The sequence below is a fragment of the Oratosquilla oratoria genome, chromosome 4 (assembly GCF_046742065.1).
Source record: "Oratosquilla oratoria isolate Oo_2021 chromosome 4, ASM4674206v1, whole genome shotgun sequence".
In the NCBI taxonomy this organism is placed as follows: Eukaryota; Metazoa; Arthropoda; class Malacostraca; order Stomatopoda; family Squillidae; genus Oratosquilla; species Oratosquilla oratoria.
Window position 1 is genome coordinate 24,755,037 of NC_134780.1, and position 14,947 is coordinate 24,769,983.

At 39.5% G+C, this 14,947-nt stretch overlaps 1 protein-coding gene across 2 annotated transcripts in view; it reads left to right on the forward strand.

The window, feature by feature from the left end:
- Nucleotides 1–8,761: 8,761 nt before the first annotated feature.
- The window catches only part of LOC143024683 (uncharacterized), a 191,665-nt gene continuing 185,479 nt past the window's right edge, over nt 8,762–14,947 (forward strand). Inside the window, exons 1-3 of one of the 2 annotated variants that reach the window (XM_076183683.1) lie at nt 8,773–8,856; nt 9,457–9,521; nt 11,934–12,073. In XM_076183683.1, coding sequence (XP_076039798.1) covers nt 9,500–9,521; nt 11,934–12,073 — 162 coding nt within the window. In that variant the 5' untranslated portion in view covers nt 8,773–8,856; nt 9,457–9,499. Of the gene's footprint in view, nt 8,857–9,456; nt 9,522–11,933; nt 12,074–14,947 lie in introns of both variants that reach the window. The other variant, XM_076183682.1, reaches the window with a different exon arrangement.

A 14,947-nucleotide genomic window follows, 5' to 3' on the forward strand; every position in this document is an offset into this window, starting at 1 on the left:
ATTAATAACTTTTTTTTTTACTTGCTTTTCTTGTTTCAAAACTTTGCGAATTGTTAAAGCTTTTGCTTTGGCCTCTCTCCGTTGCTTTCTAGCCTCCTTCTTCATTCGTTCTCCTTCTTCTTCTTCGAGTTCTTCTTCCTCAAGTTCTTCTTCTTCTTCTTCTTCGAGTTCTTCTTCTTCGAGTTCTTCTTCTTCTTCTTCTTCTTCGAGTTCTTCTTCTTCTTCAAGTTCTTCTTCTTCTTCGAGTTCTTCTTCTTCATCTTCGAGTTCCTCGACTTCTTCAAGTTCTTCTTCTTGTTCGAGTTCTTCTTCTTCTTCTTCTGCTTCTTCGAGTTCTTCTTCGAGTTCTTCGAGTTCTTCTTCGAGTTCTTCGAATTCTTCTTCTTCTTCTTCTTCGAGTTCTTCTTCTTCTTCGAGTTCTTCGAGTTCTTCTTCTTCTTCTTCGAGTTCTTCGAGTTCTTCGAGTTCTTTTTTTCGATTTCTTCTTCTTCTTCTTCTTCTTCTTCTTCGAGTTTTTCGAGTTCTTCTTCTTCTTCGAGTTCTTCGAGTTCTACTTCTTCTTCTTCTTCTTCTTCTTCTTCTTCTTCTTCTTCTTCGAGTTCTTTTTCGAGTTCTTCTTCTTCTTCTTCTTCTTCTTCTTCTTCTTCTTCTTCTTCTTCTTCTTCTTCTTCTTCTTCTTCGAGTTCTTCGAGTTCTTCTTCTTCGAGTTCTTCTTCTTCGAGTTCTTCTTCTTCGAGTTCTTCGAGTTCTTCTTCTTCGAGTTCTTTGAGTTCTTCTTCTTCGAGTTCTTCGAGTTCTTCTTCTTCGAGTTCTCCTTCTTCTTCGAGTTCTTCTTCTTCTTCGAGTTCTCCTTCTTCTTTGAGTTCTCCTTCTTCTTCGAGTTCTCCTTCTTCTTCGAGTTCTTCTTCGAGTTCTCCTTCTTCTTCGAGTTCTTCTTCTTCGAGTTCTCCTTCTTCTTCGAGTTCTTCGAGTTCTTCGAGTTCTCCTTCTTCTTCGATTTCTTCGATTTCTTCTTCTTCTTCTTCTTCTTCTTCTTCTTCTTCTTCTTCTTCTTCTTCTTCTTCGATTTCTTCGAGTTCTTCTTCTTCTTCTTCTTCTTCTTCGAGTTCTTCTTCTTCTTCTTCTTCTTCTTCTTCGAGTTCTTCTTCTTCTTCTTCTTCGAGTTCTTCTTCTTCTTCTTCTTCGAGTTCTTCTTCTTCTTCTTCTTCACCGCAGTTGGCGGTGTAACCGATTTACCCCCAAACGCCTCTCGCCTCAGGAAAAAGAAATAATTGTAACACTTATGCCCGGCAGGCGACCGGGTGATGTAACCGATTTTCCCCAAGCGTCGCTGGCCGCAGGAAAAGAAAATTTTCGGAAGACAAATATTTTTATTTAGTATAATATTCATGTATATATATATATATATTGTACTAATAACCCACTTTCGGAAAAGAATAGGTGAAAGTAAAAAGATCTGTATATTTCGATCATATATATATATATATATATATATATATATATATATATACACACACACACACACACACACAAAACTACTGAGGTGAACAGGTAGGGACGGGGACTCAAGTCACGTGTCCGGCACTACGTGGACTTTTGGTGATTTTTGTCCGCAGTTAGTGTAGAGGGTAGCAATGTATATATATATATATATATATATATATATATATATATATATATATATATATAAATATATATATATACGTATATAAATACATATATATATATATATATATATATATACATATGCAAATATATATATAATATACATATGTATATATATATATATTTGCATATGTATATATATATATATGTATTTATATATGTATATATATATATGTGTGTGTGTGTGTGTATATATATATATATATATATATATATATATATATATATATCTATATATGCGTTCCTGTTGGAGCATCGTCTCCCAAAGGTCCAACCGCATTGCCTCATGTGCTTACGGGCAGTATGCCACCAAATTTGAGTTAGCACTGTCCAAGCAGATCCAAGCCTTGGACATTAGATAGCATGAAGATAATTAAGATATATACCTACAACGTAAGAACTCTCTCAGAAGACCACAGGCTGGAGAGTCTAATGGAACAACTGGACAACATCAAGTGGGACATCGTAAGACTGAGCGAAGTCCGAAGAACGGAAGAAAAGCTGATATAATTACAAGATGGTCACCACCTGTTCTACTATAGAGGTAAGGACAAAGAAAGATCCAGTGGAGTAGGATTCTTGATCAACCGAGAAGTTGCTGGTACCGTAGTCAAGTTCAGTAGTTTATCAGACAGGGTAGCTTGGATTGTGATTAGGCTATGTAAAAGGTACACTCTAAAAATAGTTCAGGTTTGTGCACCAATTTCACAGAGTACAGACGATGAAATTGAATCCTTCTATGATGATTTAAGGTAATGGATAAAGAAAAAAGTAAGTATACGTTGGTATTAGGCAACTTTAATTTTAAAGTTGGAATGAAGATGGGAGACGAGTCTTGCATTGGGAAGTTTGGAGTAGGCGAAAGAAATGACAGAGGCGAGATGTTAGTCAATTTTGCAAAGAACTACAACATAAGGATAATGAACACTTTCTTTCAAAAGCGCGTAGGTCATAAATGAACCTGGAGGAGTCCAAATGGAACAACAAAGAACGAAATAGACTTCATACTAGGAGATGAGAGCAAGAGCGTTAGCAATGTTACGGTCATAAATAAAGTCAACATAGGTAGTGATCATGGAATGGTAGGCTGCACAACTAAATTCAATTTCAGAGCCGAGAGAAAGAAACTAGTTTTAAAAAAGAAAATCAGCCAAGCAAAGGTTAAGGATAATGAGAAGGAATTTCAGTTAGAAATTGAAAATAGATTCGAAACTCCGAGAACTAACGAGGACACAGTCGAGGATATGAATTTGAATTTAGTCAATATCATTAGGGAATCGGCAGAGAAAGTAGGAAGTACAAAAAGTATTAGAGAAAACAAATATTCCAAAGCTGCAAATGACCTAATTAAAAGAAGGAGGACAATGCAGATTAAAAGTAGGAGAGATGAAATAGAAAGAGTAGAACTGAATAAGCTTATCAACAAAAGGCAGAAATCAGAGAAAAGAAAGAAAAACATGGATGAAATAGAGGAAACTATTCGGAAGGGAAAAAGTATTAAAGGGACTGAGCGCAGACATGCTTTAGGAAGACATACATACATATACAAAGGCTTCTTCCCCCTTACAAGGGAGGTAGCCAAAAAGGGAAAGGCATAAAATAATTCCCACCCATTTCATCCCTGAATACACTCCACACCCCTCCCACCCTCCCTCCCATCTGAGCACCTCCTGGATGACGGGTCATCCCTGCACCCCGCCCACTGCCCTGGGTCAGAAGCAGTGTCGCAAGACACAGCACATCCACAGCAAGGCCGCTTCATTAAATCGGCGACCCCTCCTCTCAATCCCCCTTCGCAAAAAAGGAGAGGACGGGGAGAAATCCCTTCGGGCTGCGTCAAATTTTGCTCACACATACTACCTCACCCCCCCCCCGCCCACTCCACCTCATGCAATCACAACATCATCCATATACAACCATTCTCCATTCACTCCTGTCTTCTGTCTTCTCCCGTCCTTCCTCAACAGACATTCCCCTCTTCTCCAAAGCCCCCTTCACCCCATCCATCCACCTCATCCTAGGACGTCCCTTCATGTTCACTCCCTCCACATCTGCCTTCCATACCTCTTTTACTAGTCTTTCTTCACTCATTCTTTCCATGTGTCCAAACCATCCTAATATTATTTCATCAACCCTATCTCCCAGCTCCTTTTCCACCCCTGTTCTCCTCCTCACCTCCTCATTTCTCACTCTATCTAGCCTAGTAACCCCCACCATACTTCTCAGACACCTCATCTCAAACACATTTAAACTCCTTCTCTCTTCTTCTCTTATGTTCCATGTTTCTGCCCCATACAGTGCTGTTGGCACAATCACTCCTTCATACAGTCTCCTCTTAGCATCCATTCCCAAATGTCTATTTCTCATTACACTTTTTAATCAACCAAGGCATTTACTCGCTTCTCTCAATCTACATTCTACCTCCACCCTCACTCCACCTTTTCCTGCCACATTTGCACCCAAGTATCTAAAACTATCCACTTCCTCCAGTCGCTCTCCCTTAATGCTCACTTCCAGTCTACTGCCACTTTCACCCCTTGTACATCTCATCACCTTACTTTTACCCACATTTATCTTTAGCTTTCTTCTATCACATACTCTCCCAAACTCTGCCACCAACTTCCTCAATCCCTCCTCCGATCCTGCCACAAGCGCAGTGTCGTCCGCAAACAACAGCTGGCTCACCTCCCACTTTTCTCCATTTTCTTTAACCATCTCCAATCCCTTGCCCACTACCCTTGCATTTACCTCTCGCACCACCCCATCCATGTATAAGTTGAACAGCCAGGGCGACATAACGCATCCTTGACGAAGTCCCACCTTTACCTCGAACCACTCACTCTCTCCATTTCCAATCCTGACACAAGATCTACTACTCTCATAAAAACTCTTGACAGCTCCTAGAAGCTTTCCTCCTATCCCATATATCTGCATAACCTCCCACAGTGCCTTCCTGCCTACCCTATCATAAGCCTTTTCCAGATCCATAAAAGCCCAAAAAACATCCTTCCCCTTTCCTATAGCTTTCTCACATATCGGTCTTACCACAAAGATCTGATCTACACAACCTCTACCTGTCCTAAATCCACACTGCTCCTTACCAATTACTCCTTCTGTTCCTCTCCTAATCCTTTCAATCAAGATCCTCCCATAAGCCTTCCCAACTACACTTAACAAGCTAATCCCTCTGAAACTACTACATTCACACTTGTCCCCTTTTCCCTTGTAAAGAGGATCTATACAGGCACTCCTCCAGTCCTCCGGCACTCTACCCTCTCTCCAACAAACATTAAATAACCTCACCAGCCAGTCCACCATCACTGTACCTCCCTTTTTCAGACATTCCGCATGGCATCCATCCAGACCAGGTGCCTTACCTGCTTTCATCATCTTAACAACTGCCTTCACCTCATCCTTCCTTATTTCTCCTCCATTCTCCTCACTCCTTACTCTCATTTTCTTCGCATTTCCCACTGCAGCTATCTTTCCTTCCCTATCCTCCTTTACATTTAGCAACTCCCTAAAATATTCTGCCCATCTTCCCCTTACTGCCTTCTCTTCCATTATCATCTCTCCATCTGCACCTTTTACCTTTTCTTCTCTACTTGATTCGCCTCCTCTTCCTCTCTTAATTTCTTTCCAAAACATCTTTTTATTACTTTCAAAATTTTCTGTCATACTCTTACCCCATTTCACATCTGCTCTCCTCTTTGCAGCCTTTAGCTTTTGCTTTACTTCTCTTTTCTTTTCTTTGTACCTCTCATATGACCCCCTCGTCCTATTTTATAATCAATCTGTGTAAGCTCGCTTCTTCTCTTCTACAACCTTTTTTGTTTCCTCATCCCACCATTCACTACCCTTTCTTTTATTTCCCCCTGTCCTTCTTGTTCCGCACACCATTCTTGCAAACTTTATGACTCCCTCCTTGAACCATCCCCATTCCTCCTCCACACCTAGCTCTACTCTATCCTTTACTCCCTCCCACTCCTCCTTCAGCTTCTTTCCGTACTCCTTCTCCTTTTCCTTTTCATTCAAAGAGTTCACTCTAAGAACCTCCCTACCTTTTGTCCCTTTCCTCTTCCTCCATCTATCCTCCACTCTCAACTTACCTTCCACCAAAAAATGATCTGATATTCCCCCACCCTCTCCCCTTAGCACATGTACATCCTTAACTCTTCCTATCATAATCCTATTTACCACTACATAATCCATTAGCGCTCTATCTACCACCCTTCCCTCCACCACCCTCTCCCATGTGTACTTATGCTTGACTTTCTTCCGAAACACTGTATTTGCTATCATCAACTCTCTTTCTAGACACATTTCCACCATCAACTCTCCACTACGATTCTTTTCTGGAACTCCACATTTCCCAACCACTTCATCAATTGGACCATTTCCCACCCTAGCATTAAGGTCTCCCAGTACTATTACATTGACATTTCTTCCTAAACCCTCTATGCACTCATTTAAATCTATCCAAAAGGCCTCCCTTTCTTCTACACTCTTCTCACTGCCAGGCCCATATGCACTTACAAAGACCCACATCTCCTTCCCCAGTTTCACCTTCATCCACATTATCCTTGAGGAAACCTCCTTCCACTCCACTACCCGTTTACCTATCTCTTCACTTACTAGAATAGCCACCCCTTCTCTCCCTCGCCCTCTCTTCACTCCTGATAACCTCCCACTTACATTCCCAAACTTACACTCACCCTTCCCTTTCAACTTAGTTTCACTCAAAGCCAACACATCCATCTTTCTTCTCACAAACATACTACCTATCTCTTCCCTTTTACTCTCATCTGTACCACATCCACGCACATTAAAAGACCCAAACCTTAGGGTGCTGGTCCGAGAACTTCCAGCCCCTCCTATGCCTTCTCTTTTATTTTTAGGAAAGTCCCCTGTGGGGCTACAAGGAGAAGGATGCCTAGTCCCAATCCCCGTCCCTTTCTTCTCGCCTTTTACAATCCAAGTGTGAATACTTCGTGGCAGTATTCTTTTCCCCCACCACAGTGAATTCCCCCATCACAGAAAAGGAATACTCAGAGAAATGGTACAGGACAGCAACAAGGGTTGGGGGACAGCATAACGGAGGGACAGTCGTAGTATAAAAGTGTCATCATTTCTCTATGAACAGAGTTTTCCTCTATCATAGACAAAATTATGTGTGGCTCTGGTCCGCAGGGGCGCCCCATATATACCCTAAAGTATCGACTGCATGCTACTTTGCCACAATAACAAGCAGCCAATACCCCAGACGGGGTTTAGGAAGACAGCAAATGATATGTTTGAAAGATAGAAATGGAGAAATCATTAACTGCAGAGACAGAATGGTAAAAAGAGTACAGAAATTTTACCAATAGCTTTACTCATCAAAGACCGTAGTTGAATCAGTAAGTTCATCTGTAGACCATAGTAGTGTACCAAAGATTACAAAGGAAGAAGTAGAATTTACCCTAAAAAATATTAAACGAGGAAAAGCACCTGGGGAAGAAGGTATATCGATAGATCTGTTGAAAGACGCAGGGAAAGAAGTTCATATTAAGTTAGCTCAGTTGTACACCCAGTGCTTACGTCAAGAAAGCGTTCCTAAATTGTGGTGCAATGTTATAGTGATGTTGCTTCATAAAAAAGGAGGCCAGAAGGACCTTAGTAACTACAGACCGATTAACTTGCTATCAAATATATATAGACTATTCTCTAAGATCCTTACAAATAGACTGAGTCAAATTTTAGATGGAAACCGACCGAGAGAACAAGCAGATTTTAGGAGCGGATACTCGACTCTAGACCATTTGCAGGCGATTAACCAACTAATCGAGAAAATTACAGAATACAATATACCTCTGTGTTTAGCTTTTGTATATTACGAGAAGGCCTTTGACTCGGTAGAACAAATAGCAATTCTAAACTCGCTACGCAATCAGGGTACAAACGAACAGATCGTGAGGGTTTTAGAAAAGATTTATGCAAATGGTGCCACTATAATTCGACTACATAAAGATTCAGAAAAGATCAAGATCAAAAAAGGAGTACGGCAAGGCGATACCATTTCACCCAAATTATTTACAGCTTGCTTGGAAAATATTTTCAGAAGGTTGAGTTGGGAAGAGAAATGTTTGAAGATTAATGGCGAATATTTGAACCACCTAAGATTTGCGGATGACATTATTCTTATTTCAGAAAGAGCAGAAGACTTGCAGGAGATGCTGAGTGATCTAAACAAGGAAAGTCTCAAAGTAGGTTTGAAAATTAATAAAACCAACACCAAAGTAATGTTCAGCACGAAAGTTCAAAGTAAAGAGATTGTAACTGATGGTGAGAGTCTTGAAGAAGTTGAGGAGTATAATTATTTAGACCAGGCCGTGAAAGTGACAAAAAATCATGATAATGAGATAAAAAGACGTATTGCAATTGGTTGGAAAGTGTTTGGTAAGTATAATAAAATCCTGAGAGGCTCTCTACCTTTATGTTTGAAACGTAAAGTTTACAATCAATGCATTCTGCCAGCAATGATCTACGGGTGTGAGACTTGGAAACTGACGAAGGCAATGGAAACAGAGCTAAGGACTGCACAGAGGAGAATGGAAAGATCAATGATGGGAATAACGCTGAGAGACCAAAAGAGAGCAAGTTGGGCGAGAGAGCAGCCTAGAGTGAAAGAGAGGAAGTGGAATTGGGCAGGTAAGTTAGTGCGAACGACTGACGAGCGATGGAGCAAGTGTGTTACTGAGTGGACGCCGCGAGATAGAAAACGTGGAAGAGGAAGACCAGATAGGAGATGGAGAGACGATATTGAGAAGTTTGCAGGAGTGACGTGGCAGAGGTTGGCGCGGTCGTGTGAATCATAGAATGCTATGAAGGAGGCGTTTGTTCAGTAGTGGACTCAGGATGGCTGATTTGATATATATATATATATATATATATATATATATATATATATATATACATATATATATATATATATATATATATATATATGTGTGTGTGTGTGTGTGTGTGTGTGTGTGTATGTATAGTTTCATTTATTTATTATTATATATTTTTTTAGCGTAAAGGTTGGTATCCCTTATTCTTCCGCAGTGGCCAACGTAAACATAACAATGACATCTCAGGGGTGGGCAGGGTTTTCTGAAGAGGAAATCCACAAAATACGCAATGATAATGGAAAAACTGGGCCGCAAGGTAAGCTTTAAACCGGAATTCCCCTCAGAAATTGTTTTTTCTTGTTAGTTGTTGTAGTCATCTGACTGAAATATTAAATTATTTTTGTTTACAAAATCCTAGCCGAAATAGGAAAGAACTTTGGGTGACAGCAAGATCAGTTGCGTTTTTATTTAGTTGGTATATTGTTACTGAAGCAAAAAACTTACAAGAAAAGTAGGTGTACTAAGTAAAATGTTGAATATGCTTCCTGGGGAGTTGTCATTCATAATGAACTCAAGACCAAAGTTGTTTTACAACTTTTTGTATCGTGTAGTCTTTAGAAATTGGAGTTTGGAGAGGAAAGGCAAATGTTTAGACACTCCTGACATATAGGAGGGGTCCTATTCAGAAACACGATTTGCTCCCTTATTCCGTCTGTGCTATCCTGTATATTCTAAGTAAGGTAATTTGAACATTGTCATAAAATAGTTTATTTGTATTTTTTTTATGATTACCACAAAGAGAGGTGTTTTATTTGAGATAGGATCACTTATACTATACTCCAGAAGTGGAGACACTGAAGTTATGTACATAAACAAGTCTTATCTAACCTAACTTATCTATTCTAACCCAACCTAGCCTGATGAATGGAGAACCCAGGCAACTATATTCTTGAACTCCTATGTTTATGATAGCATTTACTGGTAAGAACCTCACTTAGATCATAGCTGGGGCATTGGTATCTTTGTCGGGTCATTATTTTTTATACAAGGTGATAATGGGTGATAGTGGGTGGTTACTGGATAATTGTGTTTTTCCTTGTTCAATACATTCGTAAAATTGTGTTCTAGGCAAGGTCTTCCAGGTGTTATGGCATCCACTCTAATACCTTTAGATGCCTCTTCTGTGCTCCTTGAATCTAATATTTTATAGTTTATGATAAATATTGAGTGTGGGGCAATTTTATATTGATTGAAATTTCAAGAGAAGAAAATATAATCAGAAAAATAAAATGAAAATCGTTGTATGCACAAAAGGAAAATACAGGTTGAAGTTCCCAAAGTCGGCATCATTGAGGCCTGCGCTATGCCAATTTTGGGAATTTTCTGACTTTTGGAAAGCTAATATATTTTACTCAAACCATACCTTTTTTGAATTTATGCAGCGAACCATCACTGTATTGGCATTTGTAATCTAACTAAAGACTTTCATGGGAAATTTTTGGCCTGGGTCGTCACCATCTCACCAAAAATTTTCATTCCTTCACTGCGACACTGTTGTATCCACTGTATCAAAGCTTTCTCTAAGTCTTCACTTTTACTGTGCCTCATAGTTTTATGTATGTCCATACTTTTTAATGTTCCACTTTTAGCATAATATTCCCTCAATTGTGTTTTCTGTTTCTTCAAGTCGTACACAGTGGAAGAACTGACACAGAAAATTCCACACAAATTACGCACCAATGTTCCTGAGTCTAGCCTTCTCAAAAAGTCTATGTTTTCACTTATACTCAGCACTTTATTCTTTCTTTTTTTAGCAATCCTACTAAGGGGTGTTCCTGGATGCTTTGGCAGCATATTTAACAACAAAAAGATATAATAATGTCCGAAAACAGTGCAGAACTGATCACAACAATGACTAAACTTGGTGGTAAAGACTGTGGGCTGGCATGGCAGAGTGTGTGCCACTCACTTGTAGTGGCGGTTTGCCAAACTCATGCTGAGTAGTGGGAACTGTTGCCGTGTGATAGAATTTGCTCTATTCATACTGAGTATTGGGAATTTCCAAGTAAAGGAATACTGACTTTGGGAATTTCAACCTGTAATACAAAAAATAGTATTACAAAAGAAGTGCACACCTATGAAATATATTAATACAAAATAAAATATTATTTTGGTAAATTAAAGTACATCTATGTAACATCTGTTTTTCTTGGCAGAAATCAGTAGCAAAAAAATGCTAAAACCGATAGCAATAACTGACATTGGTGAGCTTTGAGATGCCATGTTTGTTTTTGTTTGTTGTGGAAGATGAACTAACGAAAGTCTCATAAATTGGTCTAATCCAGTCTGATGACCTCTAGGGATGCTAAATGCATACCCCAGAAGTGGTTAAGGTGGACCATTATATTATATTTTTATTAGTTTGTCTTTGACGACAAAAAAAAAAAAACATGGCATTTCGAAGCTTGTTGACATCCAAGTTGTCACTAGTGTATTGCTTTTAGCAACTGTCTTTTTTTATTTCTGCTAGGAAGAACATATATTACATTGATATATTATCATTTACAAAGTTAATGTTTTATCTTCTATTGCTATATTGCTTAGATGTGCACTTCTTTAGATTTACCAAAAAAAATTGTGGGATGTTAGGTTGGGTATTTCTAAAAATGTTATGAGGAAAAATCCTTTTTGTAAACCCAGGTAATCAGTTTGACTAGATTAGGTTTGGATTAGGCTTGGGTTAGATTATGAGTTAGCTGGGGTTGGGTTACATTTGGATTGATTTTGGGTGAGGTTAGAGTTAGGGGTTACTCAAGATAGATTAGAGTAAGAGTAGGGGTTGGGTTAGAGTAGGATTAATGTTGAGTTAGATTAGAGTTAGGAATTATATGAGAGTTTTAACTCCTGTTGGCTGCAAAAGAGTTCAAGGATAGCTGTTAAGATATTCAGTCAGCAACCAGATTAAAAATGTATATGACACTTGATACAGAAGGGGTTAAGCAAGGGTTCAGTTCTATTGCATACTATTATTATCGAAATAGGTTAAGATAGGTTGCCCTTCTCCCATTTTGAAGCACTGTGAATCATAAATCATACCATTGGGTTGCAAAGGTTAAGTTATATCAAAGTTTGAAAATAACTGTGCAGGTAGTACATGTGCCACTTGAAGAAGAGATAGCAGGGACAATTGTTGTTGTCTGAGTGACCGCACTTATTGGTCATAAAATGATGTACATAACAGCTCTCATTACCACTATTGTCAATATAGAGCTTTTGAAGTGTTCATGTTGAAATTGATTATGAAATTTATTTTTTGCATGGTTGCTTTTTTCAATGATGGGTTTTGTATTTAATATATTTCTTTAATATTAAACATTGCCTCTCTGTACTTAGCCAAAGCTGGAACGCAAGTACGAAGAGTGAAACTTCAGGGAACGAGTGCCACTCCTTATATTAAAAGTCGAAGGACTCAGACTGAAGTCACCAAGGATTATGGTCCCATTCCACAGAAAGCTAAATTGTGTCAGACTAAGGTTAGTTTTGGTTTATATTGTATATATTTTGATTGGAATAAAGATGTGAAATGTTGCTTATATGGGAAACACAAAATTTGTCATAAATAACTTTTATTTATGCATTTATTAAAAACTTTCATATTGTCTCTATTTTAAGGCCTGTTTTGATTCAGCTACCCCCCCCCATACAAGATCCTCTTTGTGTGTGTAAATATATATATATATATATATATATATATATATATATATATAAATATATATATATATATATATATATATATATATATATATATATATATACAGTAGCCGCGAAAAGTTTGGGCGCAAAATTATAGGCGCCCCAACTTTCCCCTAAACTCAAAACATGCGAAAAATACAACTTTCCACCCAAACTTTTCGCTATTTTTCAATGCTAGCGTTTGTACCCGTATTTAGCCGAGACAATACACACTATTTGGCAACTCTGTTTAGGCGCACTCGATGTCACATGGAGTCAGATTCTAAACATCTCTCACGGAGAGTAGTCTTTTTTTTTGCGGTGGTCTCTGTTTTTGTGCCTTGATATCTCCGTAATGGGAAGTGGTAAAGAGCTGGAAAGAGACACAGTTGTTACAATCATAACCCTCTATAAGGAGGGTTATAAGTGTAAAGATATTGCTACTCGTGTGGGAATTGGAGTGCGTCAAGTGCAAAAGTGGACCAAGAAATTTCGAGAAGAAGGAAGTGACATCATTCGTACTCCAAAGCATCGCTCTGGTCGGCCAAAGAAGATATCAAATTGTACTTCTACGGTTCTAACTGCCTCCTAGTTTTTTTTGGTGGCTGTTAGAACCGTTTAAGTACTTTTTGATATCTTCTTTGGCCGACCAGAGCGATGCTTTGGAGTACGAATGATGTCACTTCCTTCTTCTCGAAATTTCTTGGTCCATTTTCGCACTCGCTACGCTCCAATTCCCACACGAGTGGTTATATCTCTACACTTATAACCCTCCCTTATAGTGGGTTATAATAGCAACAATTGTGTCTCTTCACAGCTTTATACCACTTCCCATTACGGAGATATCGAAGCACGAAACAGAGACCACTGCAAAAAAAAGACTACTCTCGTGAGAGATGTTTAGAATCTGACTCCATGTGACATCGAGTGCGCCTAAGCAGAGTTGCCAAATTGTGTGTATTGTCTCGGCTAAATACGGGTACAAACGCTAGCATTGAAAAATAGCGAAAAGTTTGGGTGGAAAGTTGTATTTTTCGCATGGTTTGAGTTTAGGGGAAAGTTGGGGCGCCTATAATTTTGTGCCCAAACTTTTCGCGGCCACTGTATATATATATATATATATAATATATATATATATATATATATATATATATATATATATATATATTAGGTATTTAACCCCTTCCATACGGTGCCGCACACGTAGGCGTCATGGACTTAGATCTCAGTGGCAGCAGCCAATGCCAGCCGTACGACGTGTTGTAATACTACTCGCATCATAAAATATAGTCACCACTTATATCGATCGTTCTCTCTTTCACCCGCGAATTTTGAATACCACAGAGAATGGGATTCAGGGCACATTTGAGAGAATGTAAAAACACAGGGGCGACTACAATAACTCTAATCCCGCCGCCGACAGGCCAGCCTCGCGAATACACTCGCTCCCCTTGACGCCTAGGTGGGCGGCACCGTATGGAAGGGGTTAAGAACACTGCATCTTCTTAGGGATGAGCGGAGAATGTGTATGGATCATACTGTTTTGCAAGGAAATGAGGGGGTAGGGGGGTGCTTATGTGTGAATAATATATTGAAGCAGTCTGAAGGGATTTCACTCCATCTTCCCTTTTTCTGCATGAGGGGATGGAGAGGAGGAGAGGTCGCTGATCAAGTGAAGTGACCTTGCTGTGGATGTAGTGTGTTTTGCTGCATTGTGTATGACCCAGGGCAGTTGGTGGATACAGGGATAACCCATCATCTATGAGAAGCTGAGATGGGAAGGGGGAAGTGGTGGTGGATGGGAGTGAAGTGGGTGGGAATAGGCATGTCTCTCTGACTTGGCTACCTCCCATATAAAGGGGAAAAAGGACTCTTGATGTAGATATCATCTTTTCTAATTCAAATGGATCCAATGGTGAGTGTCTGCTAATGGGGTCTCTGTGTCAGCATAAACTTTTCCACCTTATCACACCAGGAAAGTTGATGGCTGGTGATTGTCCATCCTTCTACTTTCGACTGGTGATGTGAAAACCATCCCATACCATTACAGTATAGACAGTAGTCTAATATTTCTCCCTAGAGAAATCTCTGGAAGTGCCCAAGGACTCTGAATTTTTAGTCTGTGAAACCTGAAGCAACACTTGTTATTATTATTTAAGATCAAGACGGTTTTTACCTCTGTTGACAGGAATGTTCCTTACATATGTTGCTTTAGCCAGTGTCATAGTATTTTATTTATAGAGGGGCAGGTTATGGAGAAAATCTCCTTTCAGTTGACTCATATCTCGATTCCCCCAGAATCTGAGAGGTGGAAGGAGTGAAAATAAGGGGGTGACCGAGGATGAGATTGATGGATGGGGTAAATGGGGCATTGGGAAATATGGGAATGTCTGTTGCGGAAGGATGACAGAAGAATGGTTGTGTATGGATGATGCTGTGATGCATGAAAGTGGGTGGAGGATGGGAGGGTAAGGGAGTATGTGTGAAAAGTAATTTGAAGCAACCCAAAGGGATTTCTCCCTGTCTTCTCTCTGCATGAGGGGACGGAGAGGAGGGGGGGGGTCGCCGATTTAATGAAGCGACCTTGCTGTGAATGTGCCGTGTCTTGTGACACTGCCTCTGACACAGGGCAGTAGGCAAGATGCAGGGATGATCCGTCATCCAGTAGGAGCCAA